We start from the raw sequence: 14,180 nt of genomic DNA on the forward strand, positions 1-14,180 counted from the left end.
TCTGTCGTCTGTCTCTCCCTCTCTGGTCGTCTGTCTCTCTCTCCTCTCTGTCTGTCGTCTGTCTCTCCTCTCTGTCATCTGTATCTCTCCTCTCTGTCGTCTGTCTCTCTCCCTCTCTGTCATCTGTATCTCTCCTCCTCTCTGTCGTCTGTCTCTCTCCTCTCTGTCGTCTGTCTCTCTCTCCTCTCTGTCGTCTGTCTCTCTCTCCTCTGTCATCTGTACTCTCCTCTCTGTCGTCTCTCTCTCCTCTCGTCATCTGTATCTCTCCTCTCTGTCGTCTGTCTCTCTCCTCTCTGTCGTCTGTATCTCTCCTCTCTGTCGTCTGTATGTCTCCTCTTCGTCGTCTGTCTTCCTCTCTCGTCTGTATCTCTCTCTCTGTCGTATCTCTCTCCTCTGTCCTCGCTCTCCTCTCTCTGTCGTCTGTCTCTCTCTCTCTCTGTCATCTGTATCTCTCCTCTCTGTCGTCCTGTCCTCTCCTCCTTCGTCTGTCGCTCTCTCCTCTCTGTCGTCTGTCTCTCTCTCCTCTCTGTCATCTGTATCTCTCCTCTCTGTCGTCTGTCTCTCTCTCCTCTCTGTCATCTGTATCTCTCCTCTCTGTCGTCTGTCTCTCTCTCTCCTCGTCTTCGTCGTCTCTCTCTCCTCTCTGTCGTCTGTCTCTCTCTCCTCTGTCGTCTGTCTCTCGCCTCTCTGTCGTCTGTATCTCTCCTCTCCGTCGTCTGTATCTCTCCTCTCCGTCGTCTGTCTCTCTCTCCTCTCTGTCGTCTGTCTCTCTCCTCTCTGTCGTCTGTATCTCTCTCCTCTCTGTCGTCTGAATCTCTCCAGTTAATGGCTTCCTGGTAGCTTCATGTTTGATTCTTCTCAAATCTTGGTGGTGGTTAATTTGTGTCTTTTCTTCTTGACATGTTTCTTGCGACCCTGTTGACTATTTGCTACAAAACGTTTAATGGTTTTGTGATCACGCTCCAATATCTTAGATATTTCAGGAGTGCTGGATCCCTGTGAAAAACGTTTTATAATTTTTGACTTTTCAGAGTCAGTTAAATCTCTTTTTCACCCATTTTTCCTGAGGAGAAGAATCTTTCTTTGTAATTTTGCACACCTGGATATAAGGTGTTGATCTTCTTAGGCCACACCCTCCCTCCAATAAGCATTCAAATGTATACAGCTTGGAGTTGGAAATTATGGATAAAACAATGATATGATCAAAATAAACACTTGCCTAATAATTGTGCACACAGTGTAAAAAGAACAAACTCCACTTAGATTTTTAAAACATGTCTGGACACTTGCTAAAGCTTCAACAATTGAATTGTTAAAAGTATTTATTGGGATCCCACAGCAGCTTTTCACTGCCACTAAATCATATACAGTAACGTGGCATGTAGACGAAAAGATGGAAGGACTTTCACTTGCTCCTGTTCTCATAATGCTCTGTAAAGATGAATTAAATTTATAGAAATAAGAGATTGACATTTTCTAACCCTTTGTCAAATCAAGTCACATCAGTTCATGTCTCATCAATATCAATAGTAAAAGTTTAGGGTGAATTAAGAGTTCGGTGAATCTGTTGCTTATTTTCTCTCAGTGTGCAGAAAGTCGTATTAATAACAGAATAACAGTATTAATATAAGTATTGTTTTCTAAACCAGGATCAGGTCAGTATGGTCAGGGTTATAGAACAGAGACTGGTGTGCACATCAATGTACTAATGATTTAATACTTTACTTGTTGTAGCAGTGTCTCTGTTCCTTGTTGTAACATTAAAACTACTGTGTTAAAGTGGGATTCATGGGTGTAGATGAGCAGATGGTGGGGTTGAGTAGAGTGGGTGTATTTGAAGGAGGGACTGTGTCTTATAGAGAAGTGACAAGTTCCTGGTTTGACAGTGAAGAAGGAAGAGAGGCAGCATTAAACCATCAGAGAGTCAACATGAACATGTATCCCATTTTAATCTGCTTCCTCCTCAGTGAGTATTTTCTCTCTCTTCCTCCAACCTTACTTTATATTTTCTACCTTTATTTAGATTTGATCAATTTCACAGTTCTAATCTGTTTAATCACTCACGTCAGCCTCTCTCTCTATATTTGTCTGTTTTTAACATGTGTAAAAAACAGTGTAAGATCAGAGCATCTTGATTTTCTTCTCTTGTTCTGAGCTAAACCACTTTGTTTATTTCCTTATTTTAAAGAAATCAATCTATTATTATTTGACTCAGTCAGAGAGGAACAACACTGCAGCAGTAAAACAGTGGTAGCAGCCTCTGAACTGTGGTTAAGTTAAGCAACACATGCTAAACCTCAATTCACCAAAAGGCAGTGACCAGAAACAGGAACATGGAACACTGCCCACATTTCCAGTTAGTTTAGATCAATCAGATCAGATGTTGGAGCTCATTGGCTGCTGTTTTTCTAACTATTTATCTCCTCACATACAGAACAAGTCAACTTTTATTATTTTCTACAGTCGACATTAATACTGAAAAAAAAACACTGTTTTTCACTAAAAAAACACTAAAAACAAAGGACATATGGAATCACAGTGAGCAAAGAAATAAAGCTCAATATGTCTCATACAATCTCCTCCAAAAGTATTGGAACAGTTCCTTTATTTCCGCTGTAGACTGAAAACACTGAATGTCTGCTCTCAGTTTCAGATTTGGATTTTGTCTGTTCAGACTGCATTTATATTGATGCTATAAATGATGTGTAACCAACATGAAAACCAGAGAGCTGTCTATGAGTGAAACACAAGCAATTGTGAAGCTGAGAGAAAGATGGAAAATCAATCAGTGACAGACACAGTGATAAAAATCAATAGTCCCAGCAGCTCCTTAAATAAACCAGTTATTTTTGCAGACTCTGTGATGTCACCCAGCAAAATCTTATTCTTTAACTGCTGTTCCTGTTCTGCACCTCACACCTCAGGTTTCCTCTTTCTCTCCATGTTTCATTTGATGCTAAATACAACAAACTGCATGAGAGCTGGATACTTTACAGTAGTGACGGGAAAAAGCTTCACTGCTGTTAAAGGTTGCTCCAATACAAGATTGTAGTTAATAAACTAATGTTAAAATTACTACTACTACTAGAGAAATATTTAGAGGGAGGTGACAACTTTAGATGAAAGTCAACTTGCAGGAAAAGTTTATTTATTTATTTTTTTATATCATATATTACTATAGAAACATGAAGTAAACTGCTGTCAGCATCTGTTCTGTGTTTGAAGACAGATGTGTCATTTGTTGTTTACTGGTATAAACTAATAAAGCTGTAGATAGAACTGGACCAACATGATCACAGTGTCAGACTGAAGGAGTGAAGTGAAACCAAACTATTCCCAGTTAAAGTGGATCAAACTAAAATGTAGAATGACTTAGTATAATGTTGTGAATCCAACTGTTGTTGTAGTGGAGTTGAACAGCTCAGCTCTCAGTGTCACTGTGGAAATGTAAAACAGGAATTCTCATCAGACTGCAGCATCTTCCAGCAAGATGGTAACTATTGATTGTTCATGTTGTCAACAGCTCTGCAGGATGGAAACACTGGTCTCATCAATTCAGAGAAACTCCATACAGGAATTGAAGGAGGAAACATCACAGTTATGTGTACATTTTATTTCCCTGGCCGCAGGAAGCTGTTCTGTAAAGAAGAATGTACAACAGGAAACATTCTCATTGAAACAACCAATGACAGAGCTCAGAGAGACGGATACAGTATTGAATATGAAGAAGGATTCTATCCAAGAACTTCTACAGTCATGTATGTGAGCATCACACAGCTGAAAAAGTCTGACTCTGGATGGTACACATGTGGTTTGGACAGAACGTTTGGTCCTGATGGATATGAGAAGTTTGAGCTCTTGGTGACAGAAGGTGAGTTTTACTGAAAGTGATGAAAATGTTCCTTCATGTCTCTGGAGGTTTGAGGAAACTGACTGTTCCCTGACAGATACTCAGGTTTCAAATCACCTGATATGTTTAGTCTAAAAAATAAGTGCTGCACATTTCCATCACTGGGACCAGTAAAACAGACAAACTGTGTTTGTCAGCACAGAAACATGAACAGTATGGTTCCATTCACTCTGGGAGTTTCTGCTTTCAACACAAAGATTATTTTCACTAACAGATTTCAAGTCTTTCTACTTTGTCTTTTCTGAATTAGTTGTTTAACTACAACAGCTCCTCTACATGTTTCTACTTGCTGTGTTTTAATGATCATCCTCAATAATAATTAGACACAGTAGATGTTAAACCACCACCTTCCTCTCAGAGTTTGATCTCATTTTAAAATCTGTTTTTATTGTGTTTTCTTGTTCTCAGCTACATTTTCTCTGAAATATTCAACAGTTCACACATTCTAGGTTTGTTGTTTTATCCTTAAACAATTCAAATAATAAGAACTTGTCAAAAAACGCGTTTGTTTGATGTCAGCACCCTCTGGTTACTTCCTGGTTTTGGTTGTCTGTCTGCCTGTGGTGGTTTCAGTGCTGTTGACTGTTGTTCTGCTGTTTCTCTGCAAAAAGAAAAGAAAAGACTCTTATGGTGAGTTCTCATGAGGTGGAAGGAAACTAACTACATTTACTAAAATGTATTAAAGTGCAACATTGATGGACTAATACTTCACTAACTTGGTATTTCTTATTTTCATTTTACTTTTGCTTGTACTATACTTTGTACTCCACTCCATTCTCTGTCACGTTTAGTAATATTGAAGATGCAGATTGTTAATACAAAAGATTTGTAAGTTATGATGTGAAATTACAGATTAACAACCTGTCAGTACATCATGTGGAAACTGGAAATAATACGTATCTAATAATCTCATAAATGTTAGTAACATGTTAGTTAGTCCAGTACGTTTTGTGTACATCTATCACCTCTTTGTCTCCACTTGATCTTCAGCTTTAATAACTTATTTAAACAAAGTACTTTGTCTGCTCCACAGGTTCGAACACGATGCAAATGTCCCAGACCAACATGGAGGTAACTTTAAAGCTCAACTGTCTCTGTTTACTCTGATTGTCGGCTTTTAAGATGGCTGCTACTGCACTGTAAATAAAGAAAGTTAAAGAAGTGTGGTTACAGCTTTTAACCAATGTTAAAAGTAAATGTTTTCATCTTCAGTTTAATTTGTGAAGGAACTGAGTCTTAGTGTTTGAGATCACTGCATCATTAGAAAGAAAAACAGAAATGAAAACATTGTTCCCACAACACCAAGCACCTTGGTCGTTTTCAAGTATGAACTGAATTTTCTGAGTAAAAAAAACAAGCAAACAAACTATTTTTATATTAGCTGCAGATTAAATCACTCTGGACATATCTAAAAAGTCCTATTCTGACTGAACACATATGTTAGCAGGTGTGTTATTCTGATCAGGTTCAGTATCAACACTCTCATTAACCCATGACAAGATGCAGCAGACAGCAGTTTTAACATGAGAAGCTCTGACAAACTGTACGTAAACAAACAGAGACTAGCTGAAACATTAAAGAACCAGATATTGTTTGTCAAATAGTTGAGAGATCAAACTCCTGGTCGTGGTTACATTTAGCAGACGCTTTTATCAAAAGCAACTTCCAAGTAGGGTACAAGGGTAAGCAAGAGCAGCTCTTACCTAAGGACCCCTACTGGAGGTAGGTTATCAGCTGGGTTTTGAACCCCAGTCTCCCACATGGGAGGCAGTGATGTTACCACTACACTAACCAGCCATTATTTCTAAGATTCTGGACTAGCAGGTCCAGTTACTGTAAAATAGTACTTGAAATGAACGGTACTCTGACAGCTGCTGCTTTCACATGTCACTAACACTACTACATAACAGCTGTGCTGTCATTTCAGTAAAGTTCCTGCTTTATTCTCTCCTTCAGGTTTCAAACTATGAGAATTGTCCACCTGTCTCCATGTGTGAAGACTCCTGCTACCAGAGCCTGGATCCAGCCACCAGGGACCAGAACCAAATCTACTCTACACTTACACAGATATAACACCAATTATACTGTGTGGACTTTGTTACTGTGCAAATTTAAAGTGAAACACCAACACAATAAATAACTTGAAGTCAGTGTGGGAAATACAGGGGACTGGGCCCTTCTAATTACTTATTTTTTTGTAGTTTTTCAGGCACTGCGCACTTTGTATTTTACATTATTGGTGAATGAACCATCATTTGTTTTTGCTGCTTTTGCAATATTTAGAAATGATTTGCTCTTAAAACACATTTGATGTGAGTCAAGTACAACATGATCACAGTGTGTTGGCTGGTTAGAGGGGCACATTCAACTAAAGACTGATCAACATCAAGTACTCCACAGAACGCCACAGGAGATCCTTTCTAACTGTCCATCTTTACAATTCCTCCCCCCTCTGTAAGTGGTGGGGGAACTTACAATTTCAGTTGAGTTTTCTGTATTGATGTTATTCTGTATTTGTGTTTATGTGGACCTTTTCTGGTTGTAGTTCCCTTTCTTTTTGTTGTAACGTGGGCAAAACAATTTCTCTCTGGTAATTAATAAAGTTTTTTTAATTCTTGAATCTTGAATGTTCAAACGGACAAACTATTACAGGCACAGATTCAGTTTCCTGCAGCAACGTGTAGATGATGAGAAGCTGGAGGAGAAACACAACTAAGATTGATACTACAGTATGTGCAGCTGTGTAGCAGGAAGGAGTTAATGGATATAGTTAGAGTTGGAGTAACACTGTGGTCTATTAACCATAATAATACATAACTGGTTAGTATTTATTTCAACAAATAACTGACCACGTTTTCCTGCTGCCTTCATCCAACTGCTTGTAGACCATAGTGGTGAAAGATGCAATCTGTGATCTGTCGTCTGTCTCTCTCCTCTCTGTCGTCTGTCTCTCTCCTCTCTGTCGTCTGTCTCTCTCCTCTGTCGTCTGTCTCTCTCCTCTGTCGTCTGTCTCTCTCCTCTCTGTCGTCTGTCTCTCTCCTCTCTGTCGTCTGTCTCTCTCCTCTCTGTCGTCTGTCTCTCTCCTCTGTCGTCTGTCTCTCTCCTCTCTGTCGTCTGTATCTCTCTCCTCTCTGTCGTCTGTCTCTCTCCTCTCTGTCGTCTGTATCTCTCTCCTCTCTGTCGTCTGTCTCTCTCCTCTCTGTCGTCTGTATCTCTCTCCTCTCTGTCGTCTGTATCTCTCCTCTCTGTCGTCTGTCTCTCTCCTCTCTGTCGTCTGTATCTCTCCTCTCTGTCGTCTGTCTCTCTCTCCTCTCTGTCGTCTGTCTCTCTCTCCTCTCTGTCGTCTGTATCTCTCCTCTCTGTCGTCTGTCTCTCTCCTCTCTGTCGTCTGTCTCTCTCTCCTCTCTGTCGTCTGTATCTCTCTCCTCTCTGTCGTCTGTCTCTCTCCTCTCTGTCGTCTGTCTCTCTCTCCTCTCTGTCGTCTGTCTCTCTCTCCTCTCTGTCGTCTGTCTCTCTCTCCTCTCTGTCGTCTGTCTCTCTCTCCTCTCTGTCGTCTGTCTCTCTCTCCTCTCTGTCGTCTGTCTCTCTCCTCTCTGTCTTCTGTCTCTCTCCTCTCTGTCGTCTGTATCTCTCTCCTCTCTGTCGTCTGTCTCTCTCTCCTCTCTGTCGTCTGTCTCTCTCTCCTCTCTGTCGTCTGTCTCTCTCCTCTCTGTCTTCTGTCTCTCTCCTCTCTGTCGTCTGTATCTCTCTCCTCTCTGTCGTCTGTCTCTCTCTCCTCTCTGTCGTCTGTCTCTCTCCTCTCTGTCTCTCTATTATCACCGTCTTTCTTTATTAATTCCTTTCCAACCTCGAACTTTCTCTCATATACTGCTGAGTCGCTAATTTTCCCGCCTGTGATCCACAGAATCGATTGGCTAAGTGAAGTCACGTGGGATTACTTAACTCGCATTCAATTGGCCAATGAATTCTCACGGCCACTAAATAACTACCGTAAAGATTGCAATAGCTGCGCCGTTTAAAATTAAGGTGCCCCACTAGATTTGGAATCATAACTTTCGGTTTGGTCTGTAGCTCCGGGTCCGTATGGGACAGCTTCTGGGTCCGGATCCAGACCGCGGTCCGCGTTGTTAGTGACCCCTGAATTAGACAGACTCTTCATATAATTACAAAACCAAGATGTAGAACTGGTCTTATTAGGCCTGGACATTAAAAAAAGGCTTTTGATTGCATCAACTAGGCATTTTAATATAAACACTAAAAAAAAAAACAAAAACAATTCAGTGTCATCATAAAAAAAAACTAGCACCATGATTAAGATTAGCATGAGCAATTAGCATTGTCAAATTTACTTTGGACAGAGGAACACAACATGGTTTTCTATTTAGTCTCTCATTAATCACAATTTTCATTGAGCCACTAAGCCAGGGAATAATTCGGAATTAACTTATAGTAGATATAAACCTACTGGATAAGACTCATAAACTTTAATTATTTGCAGATGACATCTGCAAATAATGGAAATAGTGTAATTGTCTAGCCCAGACCTCTCTGGCTCTCTTCAACATCTGTTTGTGTGGTTAGAACATGAACCTATAAAAAACACAAGCGCTTTGTTTTAATTATAACTCCTGCCAGGATGTGGCTGCAAGTTATAAAATAAAATGGGACTTACAATTAAGAAATTATCTTGGTGTTTTTGATTATTTTACAGGAATTCTCTTTCTCTTACTAAAAACATCAAGAGTGATTTAAACTGGTGAAAACTTATCCATCTTCTTACTTTTGGATCTAGAATTGAAGACACCATAATTTATTTGAATGGGATAAACTTTTCTCAAGTTGCAGATGCTGGGGGTGCGGGGGTGGGGGCAGGAAACATGCTTCTTTGCCGTACTGGAATATAGTGTAGTTGCACATCCAGCACAGTAGAAGGCAGTGGCGCTCTCATTGTCAGAGTGTGCGCAGAGAGTATTACATCTATGGTGTTATTGCACCGTATACGCACGTACTGCACAGAGCGGGAGGTTTGAAGTGTAGTGAACAAACCTTAAAGAGACACCATGAAAAAATATTGAACAGGGATGAAAAGAAAGGCGGACAGAGACAGAGATAATGAGACAAACGAAAGTCACCCGAAAGCTAAGATGAGGAAATATGACGACATATGAGACAACAAAGATATGACAACATTGAGCAGGAGCTGAGAGTTGCTGTATCCTGCTTCAAACCCCGCCTTGAAAAGCTGTGCACTGCAAAACGTGCTTATTGTAGCCTTTAATCCTGACTTCCTTATTTTGATAAAAGAAAGTGTTTTAGTCATTTTTGTTTTGTAGGTTAAAGTGTTTAATATATTGTGCTCCTGAGTTAATGTTGCTGATCAGTTTGAATTTATTATTATTTATTGAGTTTATTTAATTTTATTTTTCAGTATCAAATGGTTGAAGTTGGTCAAAAAATGTTTATAGTTCAATTAAGGATTTAATTTCTTTATTATTTCAAGCAAATTGTTGCACTTTAAATTTTTTCTCTTACAGACTATTAACATAGTTTTTTAAAGTTATTCTTTGTTGTAAGTTGATCTATATTTCTTTCTTTCTTTCTTGTTTCTTTAATGTAAATAAGGATAAAGTGTATTTCTAACAATTTTATAGGCAAATTATACTATTTATAGTTGTGGGGGGGCGCAAAATGTTTTTTTTCTTCCTAGGGGGGTCATAACAGAAAATAATTGAGAAGCACTGATTTAAATCGATTTGAGACCTAACCCAAGATCTAAGAGAGTTAAATAAGACCTGAACCGATTAGACTGAAACGAATTTGGACAAAAACTGAATCTGTTGTGTCTAGGGTCCATAGAACTGAGAGGACTCTTTAAGACCTCTACTCTCAGTGCCTGTGTGGGTTTTCTCCAGGTTCATCCCACAGTCCAAAAGTTAGAGTCAGTGACTCTAAATTGTCCATAGATGTGAATGACCAGAAAAGTGTCTAAAAGCTATGGGGGTAATTATTGACAGGTTGTAACACATCACTAAGAGGCAAAGTTTTGTGGTTCCTATTTTAAAGCTCCTCTTTTACACAAGATCCACTTTTTGGACATTTCGGTACATTTACATGACTCTAGGGTGAATGTACACCAGAGGTGTCAAACTCAAACTCTCGCAGGCCATTATATTTGATTAATTATATATATTTTCAATAAAAAGGAACTCAAAAGACTACAGATAGAGACATAATAATTTATTTTATTCATTTAAATAAGAAAAAAGGCCACTGATGTGTTTTATGTCAAATTAAATTTCTCATTTGTTTATAATATTAAGCTTTGCTTGCTCCAGATTCAATGTTTATACAAAACTAAAGGTTGTTTTTATATGAAAAGGTTTTACATTACATATCTGGAGAGATGGGAAAACATGTACAATTGCAGTAAATATTTCAATATATATTGAGTTTGGCCCGCGACTTCGTCTCAGTTTTTAATTTTGACCCACTGCAAATTTGAGTTTGACACCCCCTATGTAGACACACACCAGGTGTGTTAGAAGTGCACTTCCTCCTTTTTCACATTTTCCTGTTTAGTCCAACCCTCTCTCAGAATAGTCCATTGAGAATTCTCCCCCTTGTTGACATAGACTAGGGTCTGACGTCACACAGTCCCTCCTCAGGCTCGGTCCAATCACCGCCCAAGAAAACTTGCAGTGCTACGTGTTTTTCCTTGCCTCACAATTACACAGCAGGACAGTCAGGATGTCATAGAGACGTCATGTGGAACATTTAATGTTATATTAATGTGATTAGTAGGTTGGACAGTGTTAAAGTAACATGTCTATGTAACATTGTTATATCATGGTGCACATCAACCGTTTTCAGCTGTTGCTACAGAATCTCCTTGATCCACACAGACATAAACAGGCCCTGATGGTTCTGCTGGGACAACACAGCAACCCTGTGTTATTAATAAGAGTGAAGTTATTCTAGACAGAATCACTGTCTCAGTTTTCTGAGAGTTTGTAAAGTGATGTTGGAATAATTGTTTTGATCCATACATAATATCAGCTTTGCTGTAGTAATGTTACTACTGACAGAATACTATATTACAGTTCCTACTCACAGAATACTACAGTACTGTCACAGGGACTGTACAGTACAGGACAATGACATAAAACACTTTCAGACTGTTTGTCTAAGAAATAGTGTGATAGATGCTGCATTACATGACTTCGTCTGCCAACTTTGGGATGAGTTGGATGCAGAGTTTAGAAAAGGAAACTCCTTCAGTGTAGTATCACTTTTCCATGTGACAAACTCATGAACTTGGTTCAGAGAATCCTGAAACTGTGTTCAACTGTTCTCACATCTTTTCAGCTGCAAAGAATCTAAACATTTTAACTTACTTTGGTCTGATCTCATTCAATACAAGTCATCTTCACTGTTTCTACAATGTTTTACAAAAAAAACAAAAAAACAAACAAAAAACTAAGAAACATATTAAATGAAAAAAAAGGTGTTTCCTCAGATCCAAGCTTTTGTAATTTAGACAAGTATCAGATTTTCTTTTTATTTCAAGCTCCACAGAATGTATCTGTGAAAGTAAAGTAACACAGGAAGATCTCAGCTTACTGCTTTTAAGTTATTTAGTCATGTCACATTAGTGGTTTTGTTAAAGTCAAACCAAAGATTCTCATAGTGTTGAGTAACATTTGGATGCAACAGGTCTTCATGAGGTTTTGATGAGTGAACATCACAAAGCAGATCAGGAAACAGGAAAAAGATTAAAACACCGTTATCACTTGATTTTTATCTGCTAGACTGGAAGTTAATCTACAGACTGGACCAATCAGAGAGGAGCTTGTTAACACAGTCACTGTCTGTAACTGTTACGAACAGACTAACGGGACGAATGAGTAAGAACAAAAATATATATTTATTAACAAAAAGGGCAGGGGACACAAGGAACTAAGAACACCAACAAAGTATCAACTAAAAGACCCGAACACACGGTGGACAAATACCAACAAAGCATAATCTGACATAAAGTAGCAACTAAAAACCTACGCACTAACGCGGACAAAAACCAACTGATAAACTAAACGTACAAAGTAACAAACAAAAATCACTGCACAAGGCAGGAGAACATTAACAGATGGACAAACCAACAGTACAAAGTATCAACTCAAAAAACACTGCGTGAACACAGACCAAACAATTCAAAGTGACTAACAAAAACAGACAGGGACCTCACGGACAAACGAACAAACAAACTGACCAGATTTAGGAGTAGTGTGCAGCATGAATGACATGAGCATGAAGGACAGTCAATGAGTGAGCATGAAAGAAGCAACAAACCAGCAATTCAACTGAGGACTGAGGGGTGCTTATAAATCAGAGGGATGACCAGGTGAAATGAGTCAGTAATTAGTCCAATGTGTGGAGAGTGGGGGAAGAGGAAGTCCATATGTAGGTGTGGCAGGAGGGTGAGACACAGAACCAAACATAACAGACAGGGGCAGAGAGAGGAATCGTAACAGTAACGCTGTCTGGGGACAGAACATGTGCAGAGGATAAAAACTGAAACACACACAGAAATGATCAGAGAGGGAATATTAATTAATAGACCCAAACATTTTACATATTCCATTTTTTTGTATGGCTGCCATTTATCTAAAATGAGGAGGAAGAAAGTTTTACCATTAACACTTTTAACATACATGTAAAGATTAATGAAAGAAGCACAAACACATTTTGCCAGTGCTGGTTTTGCGTTTTTGTTCTTTTTTTGTTCTTTCAAACTCATTGTCAAACTTGAGACTTCTGATTCAATTCATCTGTTGCACAGGAGTGTTGGTGTCATACCTCTACAAAGCTTTTCTTTGTTTCATTTCTAGCACACAGGAAACTTTTGTGTAAAGTTAGTTAAAGATCTAAGTTAAAGATCTAAAGACTGTATGTACTGATTCACAAAGAGAGTAAATTGATGTTTGGCATATACACACTACTGTTGGGGTCACTTAGAAATTTAAACGCTGCCACTAGATGGTGGTCTTTCTCTACTTTCACATGTACTGTGTCTGTATATACACAATCACATACACAAAGATACAGCGGAATGTATAAGACTTGATTCATTGTTGATTAATTGTATATAACAAAAACTATTTGTTTTATTTTATTTTAGTTTTCATGTCAGAATTTAAATGTTGAGCTAATTTTACTATTTGTTTGATTCAATGAATGTATAAAGATACACAATATTGAATATTTGATGATGAAGTGTTATTTAACAGTATATTCTGTTGTAAAGCCCCCCTCACAGGTGCATTATCGTACACTCTCCTCCAAAAGTACATTTTACATTTAGCAGACACTTTTATCCAAAGTGACTTACAAGTATATACAAGGGTAAAACATTTTAGTTTGAAATCAAAACGTGAATATAAGACAAAAGATCAACATTTCAGCTTTTACTTTCAGGTGTTTATGTATCGATGAGATTGACAGCTTAGAAGATAACATCTTTTGTTTAAACCTGGAACATGTGACTGACAGCTGTTTCCTATTACATTAATTATTCAAACAATAAATAGCACTGAATTTCTACGCTCAGTTTCAGATTTGGGTTTTGCCTGTTCACATTGTATTTATAGTTAAGAGGTGTATCAAACATGAAAACCAGAGAGCTGTCTATGAGTGAAAAACAAGCAATTATGAAGCTGAGAGAAACTAGAAAATTATAAATTAGAATGAATTATTGGTGAAGATTAAGACTTTTAGACCTGAGAAGATAAATTTACAAACTGCTCAGCAGATATTTATATAATATCTACTTTTAACAGCTGCAGGATTAAAGTGATCAACATAATGCATCAACAATTATATTTCAATAATGTGCACCAATAAGCCACCATACAAACACCATTTGTTCCATATTAATGTTGAGGTGGACAGAGGTCAGTGTGGGTACAATGACTGTTCTACACCCTCACAGCTGTACTCTGACGTATTCATGTTCTCTTGCGCAAAAGAAAATAAAACACTTCCTTATTAGTCTTAGCGGTGGTTCTGAGAAGTTTGTTACAGAAATTTTAAATAATTAAGACTTTCTCTTGTAAACATAAAGATAATTGTGATATGATAAAACTCCACTTACTGCTGTTTTACTTTTAGCTGTAAATGTCCTCAGTCAGCAAACAGTCCAGATCAGCTGCCTCTGGTGTCACCGTTTCTGCACATTCTGTTTTCTGCCATTCCTGTCTGTACTCATTTATGGTCC

The 14,180-nt window shown here is 38.3% G+C and overlaps 1 protein-coding gene across 4 annotated transcripts in view; it reads left to right on the forward strand.

The window, feature by feature from the left end:
* Positions 1-1,775: 1,775 nt before the first annotated feature.
* Positions 1,776-14,180, forward strand: part of LOC113167377 (transmembrane domain-containing protein TMIGD3-like) — a 38,628-nt gene continuing 26,223 nt past the window's right edge. For all 4 annotated transcript variants that reach the window (XM_026367935.1, XM_026367937.1, XM_026367934.1 and 1 more), the window contains exons 1-2: positions 1,776-1,966; positions 3,524-3,871. In XM_026367935.1, coding sequence (XP_026223720.1) covers positions 1,789-1,966; positions 3,524-3,871 — 526 coding nt within the window. In that variant the 5' untranslated portion in view covers positions 1,776-1,788. The remainder of the gene's footprint in view (positions 1,967-3,523; positions 3,872-14,180) is intronic.

This window comes from Anabas testudineus, chromosome 7, assembly GCF_900324465.2.
Source record: "Anabas testudineus chromosome 7, fAnaTes1.2, whole genome shotgun sequence".
Taxonomy (NCBI): Eukaryota; Metazoa; Chordata; class Actinopteri; order Anabantiformes; family Anabantidae; genus Anabas; species Anabas testudineus.